Raw genomic sequence first — 27,530 nt, forward strand, 5'->3', positions numbered from 1 at the left:
TGCATGAACCAGAGGGAACCACAGGTTACAGCAATACAGCGCCAAATAGGGTGTCGCAGATTATACACCTTAGTGAATGGGATGCAGACCAGCGGCCCAGATTCCGTGCCCACTGAGTGTCGTGCACAAGAATGATTATTCGGATAACTGACTTTTTATGTACTTACTGCCTTTTACACGGTGGCAACGGCTATCAACCCAATTCCATGTATATATGTTCATGCATTTATCCACTTTGCATGTGCTAGCCTCTTTCTTTTTTCATGCAAGCTTCTCCCAACATGAAATGCTTGTCACATGCCACAAAAAGGCCACGTGGTTAAAATGCCAAGTAGATCATAAACGACATGCTCAATTCAACAATTTTAGATACAACACAAAGATACAAGCCACTAGGACAGTTATACAGTACCTAGCTATAACTTAATTAGATACAAATGCACTGAGACTGTCGTAAGTGTCACATATTTAGATGTTTTAATCAGCTTGCCCTATTGGCTTTCCCACAGTAGTGCCAAATAGGAAGTAGAACTGGCAACCGAAGCAGGCACTGGAATCGTCTGGAAGCATCGCTATTCACCAGAACTGAAATGAATGACAGTTCTTTCGAGAGGGAGACTAAAACCTACTGTTATACATTTTAGGTTTTCCTTTCAACCGTGTCATTTTGGTGCAAACCTGCAGCACTATCTGAAGTAGGACCACTAACATGATAAGAATAGGACTGGCATACTATGTACCTGAAAGTGCATCCTTCAGAGATTCAGCATACAGACGTCACGTTTTCAGTTAGAGGGTCAGGTTCCGCGAGGCATGCATCCATGTGCTCGGATATCAGACCGGTCAGAGCTTGGATTAAAGACTGCGGATCAAATATGACACCCACCTTCGTGTCGCGTACAGATTTCACGGTTAACTGCAACATACGACAGCGAAATGACTGATTTTAGTAAAAGCGTAGTGACTACAGAAGCTTGTGACCAATGCCATACAGGTCAAGGATCCAAGACAAAGCAGCAAGTAGAGAATTAGGCATCAACATCAGTCATGATTACGGTAAGGTCTAAGGGGACTATGACAGTTTTTATGGCATAAAAGTTTGTAATGTTGTGATTCTAAAGTAAGCTTGTTTAACCAGGTTTATCTAAAAAAGCTGCAACATGAAACAGTGTAAAATCTGCATCAATTACCATTATTTAAGCAACAATGAACTTATAATCTGATCTAGATTCTGTTTTACATAATGGGGATGAAGATCTATAGGTGCAACTGGATTGTGCGATGAAAATCCCAAGCAGCATGGAAACAAATTAAAAACTAGTGTACCAACAGGTTCCAAAGTGGGAAACAGTGTAAAATCTGCATCAATTACCATTATTGAAGCAATAATGAACTTATAATCTGATCTAGATTCTGTTTTACATAATGGGGATGAAGATCTATAGGTGCAACTGGATTGTGCGATGAAAATCCCAAGCAGCATGGAAACAAATTAAAAACTAGTGCTCGTTGAACTCCTTCTCGGCAGCCACCCTCGCCGCTTCGTACTCCTTATGCTCATTGAACTCCTTCTCCGCAAGCCACTTCTTTACATGCTCATCCAAGAGGGTTTCGTCTGCCAACATGATCTTCGCATCCTCCGCGTCCCATGCAAGTTGCAACCTCTCCTTCTCAAGCTCAATCTCAACAAATTTCTTAGCCTTCTCGAGCTCCCATTTGATCGCCGCTTCTTACTTCTCCAACTCGATCTTCTCCCTCTCAATTTCCAGCTTCTTCTCCACCCTCTTCCGGTCCCCATCCATCTTCTCCTTTTGCGCATCCAACATGAGCTTCTACCTCTCCTCTTTCTTGTTCTCCCTCGCCGAAAAAATGCCGGCCCATGTGGAGGACATTTTTGTAGCCGCGGCGTCACAGGAGGACCTTGCCTTCTCCCACTTGTTTCCCGTGACTTGTTGCTTATCCTTTGGCACGATGGCTCTCCCATTCTCGACAACAATATCGTCCTCTTCATCGTCCAACCCAATAGATTGGTGGGAGCTTGAGCCATCATTCCTCTTCTTGCCGGCCTTGAGATCGGCCACAAGTTGTGTCCACTTTGGCACTCCATTCGATATGATCCAACAATGGCTAAAAGCAAACGGCTTCTCCGTTTCGTGATACAAAGTGGCCGCCACCACCGTCTATCAAACATATGTATGAGCACAAGAATGCAAGCATATGCAAATGATGACGAAATGAAGCAATTAAGCTTGCGTGAGTTGCCACTCCCGTCCCACTTTGAGGGCGTTTGGTTACTTGTGAGTAGTAGTCGACGTACTTGTTCACTTCCCCTTGAATGATCCCCCATCGATGTTGGAGAGATGCCACATTGCAGTTGGTCACGATAGGATGCGGCTCCCCATATTCCTTTTGTTCGTGATACTCCATCTAAATCTTCTCCCAATACTTGTTCCCTATTCGCTCAGTGCCGCAAATTGGATCCATTGTTGTGGCCAACCAAGCTTTGACCAACAAGATGTCCTCAAAAGTTGAGAATGCCGGACCTCTTGTCTTCGTCGTCTTTCCCTTCTTCTTCTTGCTCGGATTGGGATCAGATGTTGTCCCAATTTCAAATGCGGTGCCCCCCAATTCGTACTCCATTTGAATCAGACCTTGATTGTCATTGATCATGTCCGACAGGAACACCTCCTAAATGATCATGGTTTGCAAGCATTCATCATGTCTGAAATGAACTAGCGGTCTACGCAAAACACTGAACATGCCATATGCAAAGTTGATCGGACAGGAGCAACAAAAACATACCGACTCTTGTTGTGTCATTCCGTCAAACAGGTTGTGGGCAGCCCGGGAGCCGCCGGTTCCCGTGCTCATCTGAGCCCGAACGAGCTGCGGCGAGTGATTACGTCCACCGCCAGCATCTGCCTGGGCAGAAAGCTCTCCGGAATGCCCCAACCAGCTGTCAGATCCTCCTCTGTCCCAACGTGGTCTGACAACGCAATCCGCGTTGGCGGATGGATGGATGGGGTGCTGGGTTCCGGGCGCGGCGGAGGCGACGGCTGCTCGTCCATGTCCGCATCTCCCTACGCCGCCGCCGCCACTTCCCTCTCTCGCTACAGGCGTCGCCGCATCTTCCGGGCGATGTTCTCCGGCTTGCAAGATGAAGCCGAGGACGGGACGCCGACGGACAAGGCGAACGCAGTCTCTGTCACGGCGATCTGGGATGGGTTGGACGACATCTTAGGCGGCGAATCGGGACCGGCGGTGAGGATGGGGAGCAAGGGTGGCGGACAGCGAGGGTGTGGGTGCGGGAAAGGTAGGAGGGAGGCAGAAGGAGGAAAGGTTTGGTGGATTTGGTGCAAATTATGGTGGGGTAGGGCTGTCGGGTCCGACGTGGCGGACGCGCCCGGGCGCACTCGGGCGCCCCCATATCCGCCCCATATTTGGGCTGGATCTGAGGGGTGCCGGTCAGCCCGGGCGTTTGAGGCCCGTTTAAGGAGCCCATCTGGGTCGCATTTTTGTGACCGGTCACTGACCGGGCCGTCCGCCCGGGCGTTTGAGGCGGGTTTGGGGCGCCCGGCTGTAGATGCTCTAACTAGTTGGTGCCTTCATTCACAAGGTTGTTAATTTAGAACGCAAATAGGGGAGAAATCCTACTAAGCATGGTAATTCTGTAAAAAAATCAATAAGCACCATTGCAGCCAATAGAATAGAACTACATACCACATGAAAAATTCCTTTAGATGCCAAATTTTCAACATCTAAAGGAATTTGGCCTCCTTCAGGAACCAATATGGCATTAACATAGTCTTTGGGCTGCACATAACAATAAAAAAATTATGCAGGGAAATATTATCCACTAGCATTAAGAATTAATATCCACATTCAGAACAGAATGCTTGCATGCTCAATAACTACGTATCAAATAGCATTACGCTCAATTACAATCATCATACGATGAATTATTTTTAAAAGCATTGTCACAAACTTACATGATACTTTAGACTTTTGTCAGGATCACCATATGTCCGATTTAGAGAATCCGTAATTGCAGTCACAAAGCCAGAAGCAGACAGCCCAATAGTTTCTCTATCATGTGATCCATTTAAAAGAAGTACCTTCAATTTGAAAATATTTTGGTGAGAGCAATAATAAGAGCTAGAAACTCTATGGACTGCAAGAAATTAAAAAGACATAAAAAGAGCAAAAATCCACCAGTTCATCACTTCTCCCTGAGCCGCCACACACAACGATTCACCCCGAGCCGCCATATGCAGAGCCACGGGTACGTCTCTCCCTCGACTCAACATGGTATCAGATGCCGGCGACAGCGGGGCCTGAGGACACGCCAATGTTTTTAAGGCAGTAAGGCGAGGCAAGGCGCTGAGGGCGCCTCACCGCCTAAGCGCTAAGGCATAAGGCAAGGCGGACGCAGCAGCAGAATAGAGTAGAATTTGGTAGCAACTAGGCATACACACCTTGCAGTTGCTGCTAGTTGTGAGGGACTGAGCAGAGCACTAAGCAAAGGAGCATAGTTGGCTAGCTGCGTAACATAGCAGGCACAAGCAGAGGAGCATAGCTGGACAACTAGCATGCTACATAACAGAGAAGAGGAGGAGATCTGCCGGAGAGGAGGGGGAGGATCTGCCTGAAAGGAAGGGGGAAGCTGCCGGAGAGGACTGAGGAAGAGGGGGGGAAGCTCACGCCAAAGGTGGGGTTGGGGAAAAACTGGAACTAGTTCGATCTCTCTCCCCCTGCTCGTAACTGTTGGCGCCCAGAATTCTGGTTCCTGCCCTTTTCTTCCCGCCCATAATCTGTTTCCCGCCTGAAGCCCCAGCTTTGCCTGAGGCGTCCTGATTAGCTGCTGCGCAAGAGGAAGGAGAAGTGCTGAAGTGATGTGGTGCTGCTGATTTGCTTCTACTGCTACTGATTGCAAGGGGAGAGGAGGAAGCACTGAGGCTGCTGCTGGAACTACTGTGGAGGCGTTGCTGCTGCTGTGTGTAGCTGGTCAGGAAAATGGGTGAACCAAAAGGCCTTGCTGAGTCTGTCGAGAAGCCCACTCTGTTCCTCGCGGGCTCGAACTCTGGTACCATCATTCCTCGACAGGAAGCGGCTCAGAAGATCTGAGTTGTCGCCCACGGACATCAAGCCTGAGGTGACTACCAATTATCTGAGCTGGGCTCGGAGGGCATTGCTGGTTGTGGAGCAGAAGGAGCTTGATGGGCACTTGTTATTACTGTTGAAGAACCAGGAGACAAGACTAGTGCGGAGGGAAAGAGGTGGAAGGTCATCAACTCTATGCTTATTGGGTGGTCGTTGAACTCGATGGTGCCCTCCATTGGACGCTCTCATACGGAAGACTCTGTCCACCCAGTACTCTGGCAAGGGCAATGTCATGCTCATTGCTCAGATTGATGGGAAGACTAGTCGGTTGCGCCTAGGTGACATGTCAGTGATATCATATGTGGCAGAGCTGCAGGCTTTGTAAGCAGACCAGGATAACTGTGATCCTCTGGAACTCTGATGCGGCTTGCATCGAGTCAGGGCACAAGTGAATGGCATGCAGGCGTGTGGTGGAACTTTTGGAGGGGCTCAAAGGTTGCTTTGATGGCAGGAAGGCATCCCTGCTGCACCAAACTCTCTTGCCTACTATTGATGAGGCTATTGCAGCGATGACTCAAGAGGAGGCGTGGCTATCTCTTGAGCAAGCAAACTTGGAGGTTGTGCCGGATTTGGCATTTGGAGTCACTAAGCGCACCTGTGGGGAAGTAGGTCACCTGAAGTGGGGACTGTCCAACTTGTGGCAGAGGCAGGGAATCAGAGGGGGGAGTGGCAGAGGCAGGACTGCTAGAGGTGGAGGTGGATACTCGGGGAACTCAAGGGATCAGACTACTATGGGCAGAGGTGGATACTCGGGAAACTCAGGGGTCGGAGGGCACACGTGGCAGTTGAAGAGGACAATTGGCCTATGGAGACTTTGCTCACTGGGCCTCCACTAATGACGGTAATCCTGAAAAGGCATCTCTTGCTACTAGTGAGAATGATTCAAAATGGGTTCTAGACTCTGGAGCATCTAAGCATGTTGCGGATAAATTATGTGTGTTTGAGTCTTACAATAAGCAGCCTCCTACTCACAAGGGCACTACACAAATTGCCGATGGTACAAAATAGCCTGGTCGTAGGGGTTGACGCAGTAAAGTGCACTTCGACCATCTCCTTATCCTCGATTTTACGTGTGTCAGCTTTTCCTGTCTATTTGGTCTCTTCGAGGGCTCTGATTGATCAAATAGACTGTTGTGTGACTCTAGACAAGTTCGGTTGTTTGATTCAGGACGGCCAGATGAGCCAGACGGCTGAGACCGGCACCAGGCATAGGGGGCTCTGGTGTGTGGACCAGGGGGTGCAGCTTGGTGTGTGTTGCGACCATGGAGGACAAGGAGAAGCAGACGATGATCCATCACTGTAGGATGGGAGATGTATCTTTGATAAGATGAGTAGAATATTTCCAGATGTTATGTGTGGAATAGGCAAGGCAAGTTGACATGTGACACTTGCGAATATGCTAAACACACGAGATTTATGCTTATTCATTCGGATGTCTGGTGTCGGTGAATGGAATGAAATATTTTGTTACCTTTATCGACTGTTATGACTTGGATTTATTTGATGTGTCACAAGGATGAGGTGCTTAGCTGTTTTTAGAACTTCCACGCCGATGTGAAAAATCAGTTTCACATGCAGGTGATCAAGATTGAATATGGCATGGAGTATGTGAACAACACCTTTGGGCGCTTCTTGTCTGACCAAGGTATTCTTCATGAAACATGGTGTCCTGATACCCCCTCCCCAAAACGGTGTGGCAGAGCGAAAGAATCTTCATGTTTTGTAAGTAGCTCGCTCGCTCATGTACACGATGAATGTGCCCGAGTTCTTGTGGAGTGAAGGAGTCATGCCACCCACATACTCGATCAACCGGACACCTTCCAGGATACTAGGTATGAAATCCCCAAGTGAGTTGTTTGTAAAAAATAAGTTTGCCGTCCCTCCAGAAGTTATTTGGCAGTACTTGTTTTGTTCGGGATGATAGACCATCTGTTGGGAAATTGGGCCCACAGGCAATGAAATGTGTTTTTATGGGTTATTCCTCTAGTCAGCAGGGGTATAAGTGTTGGAGTCCCTCTGCGAAACGCATGTTTGTAAGTATGTGTAACATCCCAATTTTCCTAAATTAGGGTGTTAATAGATCATTCATATGCATCTCATATTTTTTCCATGCATTATTTGCTTTTTCTGAAATATTCAAATCATTATGCAACTAAAGGCAATTTATTGAAGCGGAGATAACATGACTTCTCCCCTGTTATTAAAAATGTTCATAATGTGCAGAATATTATTTCCAGTTCATTTGATAAGTTCTGGTATTTTTCTTTATTCAGAATATTTTATTTGAGTGTTTTGTTATTGTTTTGTGTGGCCTAATGCATAAAATGACTTTTGAAAATTTGCATTAGGTGAGGAACTAGTGTTCCTGTAGTTTATAGCTGTAGGGCTATTTTGACTGTGTGTCTAGGTATTTTTATTTAGAATTTATATTGTGTATATTTTTTTGTTCTGCTGCTGTCTTTATTTTAAAAAAAAACACCAGCCAGCCAGCGCGCAGCGCAGAGCACTGCGCGGCCCAGCAGCCAACCCCGCGGCCCAGCTCCCACCGCTGCGGCCCACCTAACCGTGAAGCGGTAAGCACAGAGACTCAAATCCTTCGAGGTTTGGTCGTTACAAATGGTATCAGAGCAGTGTGTTGATTGTAGGACGTGACCCTAGAAAATGGATTAGAAAAGCCATAGGAGTGAAAATTATTTTATAAAACTAGCTATACTTCTTGCTGTTTATTAGTTAACCCCTGAAGTATCTTGAACAGTTAAGTAGGAACTAGTGCTGAGACCACCATTCATGCTTGTTTTATATTGCAATGTTATCGTGTTAGCGTATCTGATTATGCCCACTTTCGTGGTATGAAGATACTAGATTGTTTGCTTGATTGGTAGTTGTTTGTTAAATTGCTTAGTGTCGAAATTATATATATATATATATATATATATATATATATATATATATATAATATTATTATATTGTTTGTTGTTTGTTTGTTGGTGTTATTCGTTGTTGTGTTTTATTGCCTTCATCATATTATGCATATGAGTAGAATATATTTATATACTAGCAAGATGCCCATGCCTTGCACGGAACATCAAGGTGCATTTATATGAGTAGTTTATCTTGTGAGAGAAAAGGATGAACAAGGAAAGGCCTTATTTGCAAATATAGAGAGGGGTGTGGGTATCTTTTTGCAAAATTGCCATAGTTTCCTTCCTATCCGTCAGATATAAATCGGACGGCCTATATTGCAGGATGGCAGGCACACCATCATCACCAACTCTGTTTTTTATAAGAGTAGAGATACATAGTCTTTGGCCCTATTATATCTATAACTCATCTATTCTTGCCCACCAGATGCCGCCGAGGCGTGATACTAGACGCAATGGTTCAGGAGGAGTACCAGGACGGCTCATCACGGATAATATCCTGCTTGCTTATGAGTGCACACATTATATGCAAAACAAGCGAACTGGGAAGGAAGGGTATGCAGCAGTCAAGCTTGATATGAGTAAGGCCTACGACCGGGTGGAGTGGAGGTTCTTGGAAAAAATGATGGAAAAATGGGTTTTGATAAAAGATGGATCGAGAGGATCATGTTGTGCATTTCATCAGTGGCGTATAAGGTAAAAGTGAATGGGTCCTATACTGATGTGATCATCCCAGAGAGAGGATTAAGGCAGGGCCCCATACCTATTTCTGTTGTGTGCTGAAGGGTTTTCCTCGCTGTTGAATAAAGCCGATGCGGATGGTAGTCTGAAGGGTATACAGTTATGTAGTGCTGCCCCAAGTCTCAACCATTTGTTGTTTGCAGATGATTCGTTGGTACTGATGAAAGCCAAGGGCGAATGTGCCACAACTCTGCAACACATACTTGACCTATATGAGAATTGCTCGGGACAGACAATTAACTTTGATAAGTCTTCTGTGATGTTTAGTAAAAGCACGAGGAGTGCGGACAGACATGAGGTGTTAAATGTGCTGCACATCCGAGGCGAGACGAAGAATGAAAAATACCTAGGACTCCCTGTTTATGTTGGTGCTGCAAGATCAAAAGTCTTTGAATATCTTAAAGATAGAATTTGGAAGAGAATCCAAGGCTGGATTGAGAGACTACTTTCAAGGGCGGCGAAGGATGTCTTAATCAAAGCTTGTGCACAAGCTATACCCACTTTTGCCATGTCCTGCTTCAACCTGACAAAAACATTATGCGAACAAATGGGATCCATGATCTGTAGATATTGGTGGGCTCAGCAAGATGATATGAAGAAGGTCCACTGGTTGAGCTGGGAGCTACTGACTAGACCGAAGAGCAGGGGCGGCCTTGGGTTTCGAGACCTACACGGATTTAACTTAGCCATGCTGGCCCGGCAGGCATGGCGGATGCTCACAGTCCCTGACTACTTGTGCGCTCGGGTCCTGAAAGCCAAGTACTACCAGTCTACTTCCATTTTGGAAGCTGAACCGAAGCCGGGGATTTCCTATACCTGGCGAAGTATATTGAAGGGAGTGGAACTGTTGAGAGAAAGTGTCATATGGAGGGTCGGAGATGGAACAAACATAAACATGTGGACTGACCCATGGATTGCTAGGGACGGGACACAGCGACCTCGGACACCTCGTGGGAACTGTGTGCTTACTAAAGTAGCAGATCTCATTGACCCTGCTACGATGACATGGGATGAGGATCTCGTTCGAGATATCTTCTGGGCTGAGGATGCTAATATAATTCTTGCTACGCCAATCAGGGAAGATTTTGAGGACTATCATGCATGGCACTATGATGGGAAGGGTCAATTCTCTGTTAAATCTGCATACCAAGTGTACGTCAAAGGACGTGATGATGTGGCGGTGCCAACCTCTGCTGAACCAGTGCAAGAGGATGTTGATTGGAAAAAAATCTGGGCAGTGCCCTGTCAGCCCAAGGTGCAGCAGTTCCTCTGGCGCCTTGCACACAACAGCCTACCAGTAAAGATGAACATCCGGCGAAGGGGAATAGAATGTGAAACTCTGTGTGTGTGCTGTCAGAGACTTGATGAGGACGGAAGCCATCTTTTTCTTAGATGTAAGGAGGTTAAAAAACTATGGAGAGAGGCGCAACTGGAGAACATCAGGCAGCGGCTTTGTGAGTGCAGGAATGCGCGGGAGGTGGTACAACAAGTGATCACACTACGTGAAGAAGAACAGTCGCTGGTCGCTTGCATGCTTTGGAAATGGTGGGATCGTAGAAATAAACTAAATAAAGGGGAGAAGGTGTGTCCGGTAGAAATAGCAGCAGTGCAAGCGAGGTGCTGGTCCCAGGAATATGTGCAAATCAATGGGAAAGAGCCCAAGGGAGGGGTCGAAAGGAAAGAGTGCAGATGGACTAGACCTGTGGGTGATCAGCTCAAGATTAACATTGATGGTGCGTTTCAGGGGAGTGTGGGAACTGGTGGGTGGGGGTTTGTGATCCGTGATAGCAGGGGAGATGCTGTTGGTGCGGGAGCGGGGAAAATCGCGCATGCGATCAGTGCCGTACAGACTGAAGCTGAAGCTTGTTTTTGGGCATTGGTGGCCGCTGCAGACTGGGGCATCTCTAATGCGGTTGTTGAATCAGACTGCCAGATTCTCTTGCAGGCTGTGCAAGGCACTGACCATGACCGTGCTCCTGAGGGAGTCATCTATAGAGACATTCGTCAGTTCGTGCGTCTAAACTTCGTTTCCTTACAGTTTCTGTTTGTCCCACGAGAATGTAATAAAGTCGCTCATGCCATGGCGGCGATGGGATGTACTGGCCAAGAGCCCTACCGGATGTGGTTGGGGGCCGTGCCGAACAATGTCTCTGTCCTGACGGCCAGCGATGTTGCTGCGCCAGGTTGAGTAATGGAAACGTAGATTTCCACTTTCAAAAAAAAAAGGAGGAGACAACAATGGCAATGACGTGCCGCCATACATACAGCGGGTTATTGAGGGGCAAGCTCAGTTGATCCAATTGCTTGCTCAGAACCAGAACAATAACAACAACAATCCGCCGCCACCACCATCAGTGGATATGCTTACCAGGTTCTTGAGGTTGAATCCTCAGAGATTCTCCAGTTCCCCTGAACCTATTGTGGCTGATGATTGGCTCTGTGCAGTCAATAGGAACCTGGAGACGGTTGGATGCACTGATGCAGAGAGGGTGAGGTTTGCCTCACATTTGTTGGAAGGTCCTGCCGCAGCTTGGTGGGACAACTACTTGGTCACTTATCCCATTGCTACTATCACATGGCCTCAGTTTCAGGATGCTTTCCGTGCTGCACATGTGTCTGCTGGTGCTATGAGTCTGAAAAAGGAGTTTTGCAGTTTACGCCAGGGAGGTCGCACAGTTAATGCGTATGTGGAGGAATTTAATAATCTTGCACGTTATGCTCCTAATGATGTTAACACTGATGCAGCTAGGCAAGAGAAATTCTTGGAGGGCCTAAATGATGAGTTGAGCCTTCAGTTGACAGTGGCCACTTTTAGGAATTGCCAGGATTTGATTGATAAGGCTATTGTGCTGGAGGGAAAGCAACAGGCCATAGAGAATCGCAAGAGGAAGTACAACAACAATAACAGATATAATTCAGGACCACAGCAGAAGCCACGCACTTCATATCATGGTAATGGAGATAATGGGCATAATCATCATGGAGGTAATGGACATAATCATCATGGAGGGAATGGCCACCATCATCACAATGGGCACAAGAGTAACAGTGGCAATGGTAGAGGTAATGGTAATGGTAATGGTAATGGAGGAAATAATAACAGAGCCTCCAGAGTATGCCTGTGCAGAGGGATATTAGCCAGGTTCAGTGCTATAAGTGTAGGCAGATGGGCCACTACTCCAATGCTTGTCCAGAGAGCAAGAATGGTAATGGGAATTCAGGAGTCAGCAAGCCAAACCCCTTCCAAACGGGTCATGTCAACCATGTTAATGTTGAGGAGGTCTATAATGAACCTAACGCAGTGATTGGTAAGTTCTTGATTAATTCAGTACCTGCACTTGTTCTTTTTTATACTGGTGCATCGCATTCATTTATTTCAAGGGTATTTGTTGATAAACATGGATTGCCAACCAAAACCCTTAGTATGCCTATTAGAGCGAGTTCCCCACGAGCTGAGATGATAGCAGGTGTTGGCTGCCATCAGTTGACTTTGTCTATTGGGAAGCATGTTTTTCCTACAGATTTGATTATATTGAAGTCACAAGGTCTGGATATTATTTTGGGTATGGACTGGATGATCAAATATCAAGGTATTATTGATTGTGCCAGTCGATCTATTACTCTCAGCGCACTAGAAGGGAAGAGGATCAAATATGTATGTAAGTATAAGCGTAATCAGGTACAAGTGAACTCTCTTAAGGGGGCTAGCGTGGAAGAGGTGCCGGTTGTGAGAGATTATCCAGATGTGTTTCCAGAGGAGTTGTCAGGTACGCCACCAGATAGAGATATTGAGTTTCTTATTGATTTAATACCAGGCACTGGACCTATTGCAAAGAGACCATATAGAATGCCTCCTCAAGAGTTGGAGGAATTGAAGAAGCAGATAAGAGAATTGCAGGCACAAGGATATATTCGCCCAAGTTCATCACCTTGGGGAGCTCCAGTTTTGTTTGTGGAGAAGAAGGATGGGACCTTGAGGATGTGTGTTGATTATCGTTCTCTGAATGAGGCAACCATTAAGAATAAGTATCCTTTGCCTATGATAAATGATCTATTTGACCAGTTGGAGGGAGCTACTGTGTTTTCTAAGATTGATCTTCGTTCTGGTTATCATCAGTTGAAGATTCGTGAGCAAGATATTCCAAAGACTGCTTTTACTACGAGGTATGGGTTGTATGAATATCATGTTATGTCATTTGGATTGACAAACGCTCCTGATGATATATTGGTGTTCTTGGAGTTCTTGGATATGATGAACAAGGTATTTATGGAGTTCTTGGATAAATTTGTGGTTGTTTTCATTGATGATATATTGGTGTTCTCCAAGAATAAGCAAGAGCATGAGGTGCATCTGCGTTTGGTATTGGAGAAATTGAGGGAACATCAGCTATATGCCAAGTTCAGCAAATGTGAGTTTTGGCTGGATGAAGTAGCGTTCCTTGGACATGTTGTGTCAGATAATGGAGTTGCAGTTAATCCATTTAAGGTTGCTGCAGTTACAGAGTGGGAGACACCCACGACAGTTGGAGAGATTCGCAGCTTTTTGGGCCTTGCGGGTTATTACAGGAGGTTTATTGGGAACTTTTTCAAAATTGCAAAGCCTATGACTGAATTGTTGAAGAAAGAGAAGAAATTTGTTTGGACTGACCCATTTGTTGCAAAACCTATGACTGAATTGCAAAGCCTATGTCCCATTGGGTAACATGATCCGACCCATTTTAATACTAAATTCTGCATAAAATAGGGAGTAGTAATACAATAAAATATTTTCAAATAGCATCATTTAGCGGTAGAAATTTTTAGTATATTAGGATGTCTAGATTTTATTTGTTCAAAGGAAAACAAGGCATATTTCTATTTCTATCATCAAATAAAATCTAGAAATATGAAGCTAAATTTTTGTAACTCTAGAAATGTTCAAAGATCTTCGCGTACTACCGGCCTAAAAGCCTTATTCACCTAGTGGCAAAGATCTTCGCCAAAGTGTTGTCCCTACGACTCGCCCCGAAGCTGGACAACCTTGTGAACCGGAGCCAAAATGCGTTCATCGCCGGCAGGAGCCTCCACGGCAACTTCATTCTAGTCAAGTAATCGGCCCGGCTTCTCCACCAGTTGGGTGCCCCGCGAGTCTTGCTCAAGCTTGACCTTGCGCGGGCCTTCGACTCCCTGGCTTGGCCCTTCCTCATGGAGACCCTGCGCCAATATGGCTTCGGAAATAGATTTATGGAGTGGATCGCCATCCTCCTATCTTCGGCAAGCACACGTATACTGATGAACGGTGAGCCAGGGCCACCTATCTAGCACCGCAAGGGGCTCCGGCAGAGTGATCCTGTGTCACCACAGCTTTTTGTGCTCGCCGTTGACATCTTGGGCAGCCTCATCAAGCACGCTATTGACATGGGAGTCATGGCGCGGCTACACCCGAGGCGCTCCATTCCCACTGTGTCGCTGTACGCGGACAACGTGGTGCTATTCTGCCACTGCTCGCCCAGTGACATCATCGCCGTGCGTGAGGTCTTGACGCTCTTCGGCCGCGCTTCCGGCCTAATGGTGAACTACGCCAAGAGCTCCGCCTCGCTGCTGCACTGTGACACGGACGAGGCGACAGCAGCACTTGCGCACCTAGGCTGCCCCATCGTCAACTTGCCGATCACATACCTCGGGATCCCCCTCACGGTAGGTCGACCAACTGCTGCCCAACTGGAGCCCCTAGTTGATGGGATTGCCGGCCGGCTCCCTGCTTGGAAGGCCAACCTGATGAACAAGCCTGGGCGGCTTGCGCTGGTGAAGTCTGTGCTGAGCGCCATCTCCATGCATCAACTACTCGCCTACGCGCCGCCAAAGAAGACGCTTCGTCAAATTGAGAAGATTGAGCATGGCTTCTTGTGGGCCGGCCGCGCTGCCGCTAATGGAGGCCACTGCCATGTCAACTGGCGCCGTGTTTGCCGCCCCATATCGCACGGAGGCCTAGGAGTCCAGGACCTGGAGCGCGCTGGCCTTGCTCTACGGCTATGATGGCTATGGTTCTCGCACACTGACCATGAGCGCACCTGGAATGGCCTGGACCTACAATTCTCTGCCGAGGAGCGAGCGCTCTTCTTCGCGTCCACCACAATGACCCTCGGAAACGGAACAACGGCATATTTCTGGGAAGACCGCTGGATAAATGACAATCCATTTGTGAGATCGCCCCGGCACTTTACAAGTGCATACCCAAACACCAGCGCAAAATCCGGACCGCCGCTGAAGGACTGCAAGGCCATAGCTGGGCCAGGGACATTCATGGGACCTTGGGCATACACGAGATTGGCCAGTACCTTCAAGTCTGGCTGGCAATCAAGCATATCACGCTCTCGGACACCCCTGATCAGCTAGTTTGGAGATGGACGGCCTCCGGTATATACTCTGCTAGCTCATGCTATCTTGCCACCTTCCAGGGATCCATGACTTGCTTCTCGTGGAAGCTCATATGGAAGAATTGGGCGCCGCCAAGAGTGAAGTTTTTCCACTGGTTGGCCAACCAAGACCGGTACTGGACGGCCGACCGCTTGGCTCGACGCGGTCTCCAGCACCAGCCACGATGCCCACTCTGTGACCAGGCTCCCGAGACGATGCGGCACCTCCTCTTGGAGTGTCCCTTCGCCAGGCAGACTTGGCACGAAATCCTATCCTAGCTATGGATGACCACTACAGGGCCAAGCCACGAAGATTCACTCATGGACTGGTGGCTGCAGGCAAGGCAAAACACGCCAACACTGATGCGTAAGGGCCTAGCCTCCATTGCTCTGTTGACACCATGGATGATCTGGAAACAGCGCAAGGAATGCATCTTTGAGGGCGCCCAACCCCTGGTTCAGGTCCTGGTCTCGAAGATCAAAGAGGAAGCCGAGCAGTGGGCAAGAGCGGGCGCCCACGGCCTACGCGTCATTCTGCCGCCCACCTGGGACGTGCACTAGTTTCGCTGATCCTAATTTGTAACTGACCTCTTAGGAGGATTGTATCAAAACTCTACCTTTTCAATGCAATGAAATGCAAAAGCCCTTTGCATTTTCTCAAAAAAAATGTTCAAAGAAAAACAAATGAAATATTAGTAATACAATAAAATCCAGAAGTATTGATCATAAATGTCTAGATTTAGTATATTTGTAACTTCAGAACAAATGGAATTTTGGTTAATACCTAATTTTTTTCGGATAAACGCAAGGCTAACATCCCTAGCAAAGGCATATGCTATCGACTATCGTAATGGCATAATACAACATATGCAACCAAACTTGGGTCGACCCGCTTGTCCCGACGGGCCAATGATGACTGGCTTCTTTGGCCCAGTTTGCGTATGAAGCCGACCCAAGACCCATTGGCCTTGAAATTTTGGGCTGGATCAATGTCCCAATGGGTATTGTCAGCTCATTCCCATCTTGAAGCTCATCGGACATAGTGGAACTGCCCATAGCGTTGCGAAAGGGAACACATGAAGCGGCAAGGAAGGCTCTACCATGGGATGATGCTTGTGATCACCATGACATTGGCAATTTTGTGTCTTATGAGGCTTTGTTTCTTTCCTATAGAGTGTTGCCTCTCTACAAACTGTGTCAACCCCAAAGGGTTGGAAGGCTGCAAAGCAAAATCCAAAGTGGCGTGAATCATGATAGAGGAGTTGGAAGCACTGAAGAAAAACAAGACGTGGGTGCCAACCACATTGCCAGCAGAAAATTAAGCAGTGAATTGTAACAGGATCTATACCGTGAAGCAGAATCCTAAGGGGAAGGTGGAATAGTATAAAGCCAGATTAGTCGCCAAGGGTTATAGTAAAACTTATGGAATTGACTATGATGAGATTTTTGCTCCAGTGGCAAAGATGAACACAGTAAAGATGTTGGTTTCCTGTGCTGCAAACTTTGGGTGGAAATTGTACCAATTAGATGTCAAGACTGCCTTCTTACATGGTGACTTCCAGGAAGAGGTATACATGGAGATACCACCATGTTTTGGTACACAGAACAGACTACGGGGAAGGTATGTAGGCTGAAGAAATCCTTCTATGGACTGAAACAATAGCCGAGGGAATGGTCTGATAGGTTCAGACAAGTTGTTTGTGATATGGGGTATGGTCAATGTAACGGTAACCACACAGTGTTCTATGGACACTCTGATCGGAAGATCGCCATTCTTGCAGTTTATGTGGATGACATTATCATCACTGGAGATGAGGAAATAAAAAGATTGAAGGGGTGACTGAGCAAGGAGTTTGAGGTAAAGGACTTGGGCAACCTAAAATACTTCCTTGGCATATAAGTGGCCCAGACGGAGAAGAGAATATCTTTGTGCAAACGTAAAAAACCTTGGACCTCTTGAGTGACATGGGCATGATGGTATGTCGTGCAGCCCCTACTTCAGGAGTGGCCATCTTGACACAGTGCACAAAACCCTGAGATACTTGAAGGGGACTTCAGGAAAAAGGGTTGTACTTTGCAAAGAGTGGACATCTTGATGTGGATGGCTATAATGATTCTGATTGGGCCAGTTGTCAAGAGGTAGAAGATCAACATCAAGCTATTGTGTGTTTGTGGGAGGAAATTCAGTGTCGTGGAGAAGCAAGAAACAGACAGTTGTGTCTAGATCAACAGCAGAAGCTGGGTATAGAGCTTTATCTCAAGGGTTGAGTGAGATGCTCTGGGTGAAGAACCTTCTGAGAGAGTTGAAACTTCTGAGGAAGGAACCTTGAGAGTGTGGTGTGACAATCAGTCAGCTATAAGCATTGCCAATAACCCAGTTCAACATGATAGGACAAAACATGTGGAAATTGGTCGCTTCTTCATTAAGGAGAAAGTTGATGTTGGGATTATCAGCCTTACTCATGTCAGCTCTGGGCAGCAGATTGCAGATTGCATGACAAAGAGACTGCAAACAAAGGACCGTAACTTGGCATGTGACAAGATGGGGTTGATAGATATCTGAGGGGGGGGGGGGGGGGGGGGGTGTTGAACCAGTATGGGCTTGGCCCATCACCACTTAAGCCCATAAGGCCCAGTACAGATCTGTGACCTAGAAATGGAGGCGCTGCTGTCTGTGTGAGAGGGAGCGCCACACACAACAATTCACCCCAAGCCACTACACACAGAACCACGGGTACGTCTCTCCCTAGACTCAACAGTGGATGAATCAACCATCTAATTGTCACCCTAAGGTCAACATCAAACCCGTCCCTTATCACTCAGGGCCTCCTATCTTACCAAGTGGCAAAGTGTTAATCAGGTTTTGGTAACGGAGTGGATAAGGAGATAGAACAATGAAACAAAGACAAAAGGGACCAACATAATACTGCAATTAAGCACGTAAATCTGACCAAGTGACTTAGTATAGTTACCTTGGGAATGGACCTTGATGCTATAGTCTCACCAATGCCACGCAGTACCTGCATATGGTTTTCATATCAGAACGCGAGTTGAAGCCAAAAACATAAGGAATAGTAAAAGGCTCAAAGCCAAGCCTGGTCAATTAATTGTGCGCCTTAACGGACAGTACATGGTCAAACACAGGTCAAACCACTACTAACATGTAGAAGTCGTCAGAAGTATAGAATGAAGACATCTCATAATATGCTGAATTTTTTTAAATAAAATTGTACTTGTAAATTGTACAGTACAGCAGCAGGTATGGGTGGCGGGCCGTGCTTCCAGCCTATTGGACTTGTTGCCGTCCTAAGCAGTCTTAGGCTTCTAATCCAAAACTATTTACTTCTATCAATGCACTGAGACACAAAGTTTTTGTGTTTTCAAGAGAGAATTAATCGTAATTTTAAAGTAACACCAAAAGCAGACTGGTTACCAGTGATGGACAAACTGATGTAAATAGCGACCCCATCGCATATACAATGCAATCCACCTTACTTAGCTGCTCCAAAACTGTATGGTTAGCTTCAGGAAACACCTACGAAGTAAGGTCGGTATCACCAGTTAGCAGTTAAAAAAAGGACCTGGATATCCAGCGAGCATCAGATATTTAAGCACGGCAAACGATTTTCATGACATTTTATGTTCGCCGAGGATGGCAGGTTTAGTTGGCGAGCATGGAAAATCCGCCCCAGTTCATTTTTTGCCAGGAAATTGCCATGCTTGCAAACTAAATTTGTCATCCGCACGCCAATATATATTGCCATGAAAAACATTCGATTTGCCATGCCTAAAAAACTGATGTCAGTTTTTTAGCATTTCCGTAAAAAAAATGTAGATAATAAATATAAATTTCAGAGATCATGGTAGCATACCAATTTTACATGATAATGGGCAATTATACACCATTTAAGTCCATGATGTTTATTAAATACTGACACATATTAATACACAAAGGCTCTTCTTTCTTAAAAACATGAGGGGGGAAATGTCCAGCTCATTGTTTTCCAATTTTGCATCAATATTATATCTTTACTTTTAGATGACCTTACTGAGCAGACAGAGTGCAGCTGTTATTTGTGAAGGATATATTAGTGCAGCACTGGAAAAGCATTACTCAATGGTGTGATGCTCGCATTGCTGTACTTTCAACCTTACATAGCATAGCGCGATTAACTGGGTAAGCATAAGCAACAGATATATATGTCACGGTATATCATCGTCATTTATAATATAAAATAAAATTTCATTAGATTAAGTTGACCTGTTGAATAATTTATTCTAGGAGGTAGTGATATTTATTAAATAAGATGACTAGAGTTTACCACCATTCACTTGCTGTGAATAGACTGCAAGGAAGAGGCAGGTCTACCCTCTGAAGCACTGATGCGGCCAGACTTGGCGTATCCGCGTGCACGACGTGGTCGATATGCCGATACACACGATACACCTGTGATACGGGCATCCCTCGAGTATCGTTTTCTTGAATTAAAAAGAAAAGAAAAATGCCGATACGGCCGCTGGGACGCCGTCGACACAGGGGACACGGGGATGAAATGAGAGCAGCCCGAGCGGTAGCTGGAGTCGCTTGCTGCACCATGGACCTTCATCGCCGCCCCGTGGACTCGCCTCGCCACCGCCTGGAGTCTTCTCCGCTGCCGCCGTCCGTGGCCAGCACGGTCTCCATCCCAATCCCTGCTTTCTCTGGTGTCTGGTCCTCCCGCACTTGCTGGTGCTGTGCTGCGTGCTTGATGTGTGTGTACTTGTTGCCGTGTGCTCTCGTACTTGCTGCCCCGTGTGTGCGTGTGTTGTGTACTTGCGTATGCTGGCCATTGGGTGCACCAGTGCTGGGCTGTTGTGCTCATGATGTTCTTGCATGCTGCTCGCCTGCTGATGTTGCTGCTAGGCAGTGAAAAGAGGCATGAAGGCAATAAATGGGATAGTATTTTCTATCTCATCTCACACATTCAATTATTCTGTTTTTACTGCATGGCATTTTATTAAATATATATATATATATACTCGCTGTATCGCCATATTGCTGTTTCTTGAAATTGCTGTATCCCATGTCCCCGTATCCGTATAGCCGTATCTGTGATGCTGTATCGGTGCTTCATAGGGTCTAACTAGTCAGGATAAATTTGATGTACTAAGTACTAACCTCATGCAATAGGTTGCAACCTTCACTTGACATGTAGAAGACGCGCTTGATGCTTGAAGGAAGTGCGGTGCATGAATTACAGTTCTTTCCAAAGAGAAAACAAGAAAATAAAAAGTTAAGATATTAGCAAGCATACGAGAAACCAGCAATTATGTACAGATAAAAGGAGGAAACGCAGAACACGAATATCACTTGAATGGGACAAAACCATGACATTTGCAAGAAACTGTAGTAAAAAGTAGCACTCAACATCACCGTGACAGTTTGGAGCCTTAACTTAAAATACTTGAATCCTTTTCTTCTGCCAACAATAATATTTTCCTTGGTATATTAGCAGAGGTAAAAAATAATCAAGGCTCAGCCACTTAAGGTGTATTTAAGAATATTTAAGCCAGTTGGCGCAAGTGAAGCACCAGCACCAGCACCAGCACCAGCACCAGCACCAGCACCAACACCAACACCAACACCAACACCAGCAACAACACCACCACCACCACCAACAACAACAACAACAACAACAACAACAAAGCCTTTAGTCCCAAACAAGTTGAGGTAGGCTAGAGGTGAAACCCATAAGATCTCGCGACCAACTCATGGTGTGTGGTGCGGCGCTGAGAGCGTTACGCCCCAACGAAAATCTTTTGGGTTTCATCTCCATAAGAGTGGCTGAGTTTTTACGTTGGCTCGACAAGCCTATCACAATCCTCCTTCTTTACACGAGTGAATATACACATTCTACTATTTTAGGTGCTTCCTTTTTCCACTTTCACCTTTTTGTTTAGGTTGCGCTGGCTGTGGGGTGAGCTGTAGTTGAACAGACTGAATTTTATGGATGATGTTTCCAGTGGACCGATTGCAGTTGTCATTCCGAGAAGTTATTACCATGCAAAATCAGCTTCAGAATGTCCCACGCCATTACACACTTTATTAGGTGGAGAACTTGAAAAAGGTTCTGGTAAAATGACAGTATTTGGACAGAGAAAGTAAGTGTATTCACTGTATACTTCCATTTGTCCGAATGAACAGGATGTCTAATATACACTTAGTACCCCTCCACAGAACTTGAACAAGATGTCTACTTAATATCTCCACAGAACTTAAGTTAGGTATGAATAAAACATGAAACTGTTAAGTTCAGACAGTAAACCTTGTTATTGCAACAGAAATTCACAATAGATACTAAGTTTTTAAAATTTAGTGTGAAGGGACAGTGGCCACGAGGAACTTCAATGCTATGGTGAAGAAATATGAAGAAGAAAAAGGTTGAGATGATGCATGTCTGTCTCTTGAGATAAAAAAAGATTCCGCAAATACATGGAAGAGTGCACAGAAATTGGGCCGTGTTTGGCTGCTAACGATACAGCACCAAAGCCTGAAAATACCATGCTATTTAGTATTTAGAGTACCTTGTCAACTACTTCTCTACGGCCATTGCTTGGATGTGATATTTCATTTTGGCCTCGGATAATAGTTCCATCCTGAAAATACAAAAATATTCAGAAGGAATGTTCCATATTAATAAAAGAAGTAAGATAACACTTATTGTTTAGGAACCCTCGAGTTGAAGCTGACCCCCGCAACCCTCGAGCGCTCCCTCCTCTCCTCCTCCCCCTCCCCCTGCCGGTGCTCCCTGCCGGGCAAAGCCCTAGCGGATCCGGCAGCGGCGGGACTTCGCTCCCAGGCAGCCTCCCCACTCGAGCGTGGGGCTCGACGAAGCTGACGGAGCTGTGCTTCTCCGGGACTAGGGTTTTGCGACGGCGGCCCCAGATCCAGAGGGTCGGGCCTCTGGACCTGGCGTGGCGAGCACGCGGGCGGCACGGCGCAACCCTTTGGGGGCGCGGCTGCGGCTGCTAGGCTGTGCCCCAGCAGATCCAGGTGGCGGAGGCTGCGGGCCGCTGCGGCGGCGGCCATGGTCGGCGGCGGCAAGGTGCAGGTGGCAGGTCCCCACGACGGCGCCACTAGCCCTGCTCAACACGTCCCCCTGCAGTGGCTGGCCTTGTTTGGCAGCCATCCGGCGGCTGCTGCACTGCGCTGGCCGGTGCTTCCCTACATCGACGGTGACGATACGTGGTTTCCCTCTCGGTGCTGGTGGTCCTCTCCGGCGATCTGCTTCCCCGTCTCCTGTCTGCTCTGCTTCGGCAGTATTTGTGGTTCTGGTCTTGGGCCGGGGCGGGATCCCTGCGCGGCGATGGCCTGCGCTGACAACGGCGACACCTGAGGGTGCCGTTACCTCCATGGAGGCACTGCCATGGTCCGGACTGGACCCTCTCCTCAAGCACCGGGGGAAACCCTTGGTCCCGTTTACTGGACAAGGCAGCGCCGGCGTCTCAGCACCGTTTCCTTCTTGAAGGTGCTGCTTGGGTCGCACTTGGAGTCCCCGATGCAGCAGCTGGAGATGGTGGCCTCCCCGGTCTTTCCGGCGAGGCTTGCTGGTAATGCGATGCTGTGATGAGGGCTGCAACATAGAGCGTGGGCGCCCGGGGCGCAATGTACGCCGACGCCGGCATGTCCAAGACGATGGCTTCGCTACTTCTGGCTGGGTCCTGCCATCCACCTGCCGTCTCCTAGACACATATGGGTGGAAGGTACGTTGGCCCGGACAGACCTGGAGATGTGGTCTTCTTCGGAGGCGCCTGGCAACGGCTGTGACGCGGCCCTGAGGCTCTGAGTCTAGCTGCCTCGCCATTCATGGTTGGAGGCTGGACAAGGCAAGACCTTTCGGCTTTGCGGTCTGTAGTTGGTAGCACCTCCTCACCTGCTTGTTTGGTGAGGATGATGGTGTGTGTGCGTGTGTCCCTCCTCCTGGGAGGTTGTACCTGTAGTGCTGTTCTCTTCCTGTTCAATGAAATGAAACGCAAACTCTTTTGCATTTTCTCGAAAAACACTTATTGTTTAGTATCACTGGATGTTCTATTCACAGGAGTGATGTTGAAAATGAAAACAATCCGCCAGTTTCCACATGCAAGAATGACTTTATTTTAAAAATAAAATTGAAGGGGCGCAGATAAATTGTCGCCAGCATGAGGGCAAGTAACAACTTGTATTGTGTGGAAGAAAACTTTGGTAGATTACCCATAATTCACACCCCAGAGTAAGCCTGTCATTTGTGGATATTACTGGAAGCACAAGACTTTCCGCAGGGATTTGTGACACACGTGAAAACAAAAAGATCGCAGCATCCAAAGACTGGAAGAATATGCGTGCGCCAGCAAAAAAGAAATTCCCAATGCTGCAAAAATATATGAAACAGCAGTCAGGGAAATAATTAGGCAAGCTGGGAGAAACAGCAGTCAAACGATGCTCCCAATCCACTAGTAAAATGTAAGGTCACAAGCAACATTAGGTTACGTTTATGTGCATCATACCATTAAATGTATACATCAGTTGTATGAGGCAAACAGCGGTTTCACGTGGAAGCACAATGCCAAGAATAATGATTTACTGCAAAATTTCACCTTAGAAGAATCACCTGCCATTGGTGAAGGAAAATGTTTCAACTGGTCGCCGAAGGATCTGCGGAGAAGAAATTATGTCACAAATACAACAGGAATACATTGCAGTCACTAGCCTTATGAAAAAAATGTTTTTTTCACAAAAACAATATGCTTCATAAATATACTATAGAGGAGCACACCTCATTATGGAAGTAGACCAAAAATGCACGGATTGTTTCCCTGTAGGGACGAGAGACACCATCCCATAAAGAGTGTTCTCCTTCCACAATATGGTACCTATCAAATCAACAATTTAACATCACTTGGTCACACAGAGCAGGACAATAACTATAGCTATCCAGTAAGGAAGTATGAAAAACGGTATATTTTGATCAGCACTGCAGGGTTGCTACCACTCCAGCTTTGCTTCTGAAGGATCAAGAGGCAAACGGTGCCCAAGCAATCTCCGGACGGAGAGTGCTTCCAAAGTGCTTTCATCGGACAGTCTCAAGCATCTTGATCTTATGTCACCCACAGCAGGTCCACCTAAGACATGAAGGCTAACGTTCAACAACAGAAAAGATTGGACTGTGATTGTTATGTTTAAATATATTATTTCAGGTTATAGAAGCAAACGAATGATGATGTAGGAAATTTGGACTTACCAAGAACACGAACAATCTCAGCTGTGCTTCCACCATCATCAGAAACTGGTAGGACATGCGCAACCCGGGTAGTCACTTTCTTCAACTCTTCTACGACGCCATTAAATGCTGTTCCACCTGGATCAAACCAAAAAGGTTATAACAATAATAGGTACTATAAGTTTTGGTCCTCATCCTGTAAGATGAGATGAGAGCCAGCCAGAAAAGAATCGAAACGGGCAGCTTAGAACATATGAAGGCTACCATTGCCAAGTGCTGTTTTAAAAAGTGAAATATCAGTATGTTACTGAAATTCCTCTGATTGATAGAAGACACCCAATAGAACTATTTGGACATGTTTTCTCGAATACAACTATTAACACAAAACACTTTTCTGTCTATGTGTATCCATGTCGTAAATGTGAAATAATGTCCATCGAACACTGTATGTTCAGAGACAACTTTGCTAGTCTCCCGACTCTCCCCGCAAACAGTAGTGAAGTATCCATGTCCAAAGTAGTAGTGCATACAAATATTGAAATATTAAGACATGACAATCCCCCCCCCCCCCCCCCCCCCCCCCCAAATCTCCAAATGTGAGTACACTCGTACAGTCACGGGGGCTCGGCCAATTGCAAACAGGTTCGCTCGCGGATTTTGCACCTATTCATCATAGGCACACCGCACACCGGTGGCACGGCGACCTGGAAATGGCGGTTGTCCTAGCCCGTCGAATCCCAACCAATTCACGCGTGTCGCCGAGTGCCACACGCCAGCGCGCGCTGAAAACGACCGCGTACCCCCACCGATTACGCCGCGCGCACACGCCACTGGCAACATCGCTCGTGAGAAGCGGAGAGTCACCTGAAAAGACGAGCAGGGACGGGGGAGCGGCGGCGGCATCGGCTCCGGTGGCGGCCATGGCGCGAGGGAGCCGGGAGGAGGAGGCGGCGGCGGCGGATCTCCCTGGTGCGCGGAGGCGGACCCGGAGGGAGCAGGTACCGGAAGAGGTGGCAGTGGCGGGGCCCGCGGTGGCCGCTGACGTGCGCGGCATTATATAGGGTGGGGTGGCGAGGAGCGGCATCGGGTGGACGCCTGGACGGAGGAAGCTGCAGCCGCGCCCGCAGCGCATCAAACAGCGAGCAACCGGAATCCGCGCGCTCCCTCCCTCTCTCCCTCTCGCCTGTCCGTGCATCCTCGTGCTCGCGCCACTCACTTACCTTTGCGGCCGTTCCGGGGATTGGGCGCGGTGACGTGGCAGCTGCACACTGGCCGTGAGACCGATCAACGGCCAGGATATGGGCTCTGGGCTTTCATGGTTTATGGGCTCAATGATACATGCCAATTTGGACTTTGAGCGGGTGCAAAAGTAGCACCGAGTGTGGATTTAGCACCAGGGCAACTAGTTAACGAGCGCTCCTTCGAGAGCCTTGCAATGATCAGCGCCATTTCGCGCGCTCTCAGTCATTCGCCACGTGTCGCGCTCTGGGCGCTCCCTCCGGATTTTGTTTTTTATTTTATTTTTCTCACGCATTTTCGGCTTTTTAAATGGTTTTTTTTCAGGGTTTTTTTTGACGTTTTGGTATTCCAACGGTCTTCATTAGCTTTTCAATAAAAAAATTGAAAAAAAAAATTACGCGAAAAAACGCGTTTACTTTTTTTCCCTTTCGCGAGAGTTACGGTTTTGCTTCCGCGAGAGACACGGTTTTGTTTTCGCGAGAGTCACGGCCGTGCCTCTCAAAAACGAAAAAAAACGTGTTTTTTGTTTTTTTTAGCTTTCGCGAGAGTCATGGTTTTGCTTCCGCGAGAGGTATGAGTGTGCTTTCGCGAGAGTCACGACCGTGCCTCTCGGAAACGAGAAAAAAAACACGTTTTCTATTTTTTTTTCTTTCGCGAGAGTCACGGCCGTGCCTCTCGGAAAGGAAAAATGTGTTTTCTGTTTTTTTTCTTTTGTGCATGGTTTTGCTTCCGCAAGAGGTACGGTTGTGATTTCACGAGAGTCACGGCCGTGCCTCCTCGAAACGGAACAAAAACGCGTTTTCTTTTTTCCCTTCCGCGAGAGTCACGATTTTGCTTCCGCGAGAGGCACGGGCGTGCCTCTTTCGAAAAGGGAAAAAACCTGTGCTTCCGGTTCGGTTTTTCGTCCGGTTTTTTTCATGAAAAAAAAGTTTGTCAAAACCTATCAACATAGGGTCAAGTTTTGAAGATCTCGACGCGAGGAATCCAACGATGAAACCGGTTCGAGATTTGGACGCGCGGTTTGAGAGATAAAACATTTTGAATAAACAAATCTACGAAAAAAAGAAAACACTCCCAGGTTGCGACAAGTGGCGCGTTACCAGGGGAATTAGAGTGATCTTTGCAAGGAATAGTCCTCAATTAGTGATTTCGATTTAGCACCTGCTCCTTTTAGTCCTAATTTGAGTGAAATCACTAATCAAAGAGTACTCCTTTGAAAGATTACTCCAACCTCTCCAGGTTGCGACAAGTGGCTAACCTGTGAATTTTCAATTTTTTTCGTAGATTCGTTTATTCAAAACGTTTTATCTCTTAAATCGTGTGTCCAAATCTCGAACCATTTTAATCGTTGGATTCTTCATGTCAAGATCTTCAAAACTAGATCCTATGTAAATAGGTTTTGACAAACTTTTTCCAAAAAAAGGATAAAAAAGCCGAACCAAGATCACGTTTTGTTTTCCTTTTCCGAAAGCCGTTTCCGAGAGGCACGGTCGTACCTCTCGCGGAAGCAAAACCATGCCTCTCACCGAAAAAAATGAAAACGCATTTTCCCGTTTTGAAGAGGCACGACCGTGCCTCTCGCGAAAGCAAAATCGTACCTATCACGAAAGAAAGAAAAACAGAAAACGCATTTTTTCCGTTTCCGAAGGCATGGCTATGCCTCTCGTGAAAGCAAAATTGTGCCTCTCACGGAAAAAGAAAAAAAGAACGCGTTTTTTTCATTTTCAAGAGGCACAGTCATGCCTCTCGTAGAAGGAAAATTGTGCCTCTTACGGAAGAACAAAAGAAGAGAAAACGTGTTTTTTTCGTTTCCGAGAGGCATGTTGCAGAAGCAAAAC

The 27,530-nt window shown here is 46.8% G+C and overlaps 2 protein-coding genes across 2 annotated transcripts; both read right to left on the reverse strand.

The window, feature by feature from the left end:
• Positions 1–319: 319 nt before the first annotated feature.
• Positions 320–25,656, reverse strand: LOC123061474 (uncharacterized protein YNL011C). Its single transcript, XM_044484596.1, has 13 exons — positions 25,318–25,656; positions 24,475–24,591; positions 24,223–24,355; positions 24,010–24,106; positions 23,845–23,888; positions 23,448–23,604; positions 21,782–21,853; positions 20,376–20,459; positions 18,651–18,752; positions 18,190–18,237; positions 3,990–4,115; positions 3,721–3,813; positions 320–916 (listed from the first exon to the last, which is right to left on the reverse strand). Exons 1-13 carry the CDS (start codon positions 25,646–25,648, stop codon positions 764–766), a joined length of 1,557 nt encoding a protein of 518 aa, XP_044340531.1. The 5' UTR covers positions 25,649–25,656; the 3' UTR covers positions 320–763.
• Positions 21,964–23,441, reverse strand: LOC123061475 (uncharacterized). The gene has a single exon (XM_044484597.1). It carries the CDS (start codon positions 23,059–23,061, stop codon positions 22,117–22,119), a length of 945 nt encoding a protein of 314 aa, XP_044340532.1. The 5' UTR covers positions 23,062–23,441; the 3' UTR covers positions 21,964–22,116.
• Positions 25,657–27,530: the final 1,874 nt, after the last annotated feature.

This window comes from Triticum aestivum, chromosome 3A (genome assembly GCF_018294505.1).
Source record: "Triticum aestivum cultivar Chinese Spring chromosome 3A, IWGSC CS RefSeq v2.1, whole genome shotgun sequence".
Lineage (NCBI taxonomy): Eukaryota > Viridiplantae > Streptophyta > Magnoliopsida > Poales > Poaceae > Triticum > Triticum aestivum.

Bases quoted from the DNA above. Each gene is read 5' to 3' on its own strand.
- LOC123061475 (XM_044484597.1), bottom strand. From the start codon at position 23,061: ATGGCGAGGCAGCTAGACTCAGAGCCTCAGGGCCGCGTCACAGCCGTT.
- LOC123061474 (XM_044484596.1), bottom strand. From the start codon at position 25,648: ATGCACGGACAGGCGAGAGGGAGAGAGGGAGGGAGCGCGCGGATTCCG. The intron at 24,592-25,317 runs GTGACTCTCCGC...GGTTTGATCCAG, and splicing joins GTCCCTGCTCGTCTTTTCAG to GTGGAACAGCATTTAATGGC. The intron at 3,814-3,989 runs GTAAGTTTGTGA...TGTTATGTGCAG, and splicing joins ACAAAAGTCTAAAGTATCAT to CCCAAAGACTATGTTAATGC.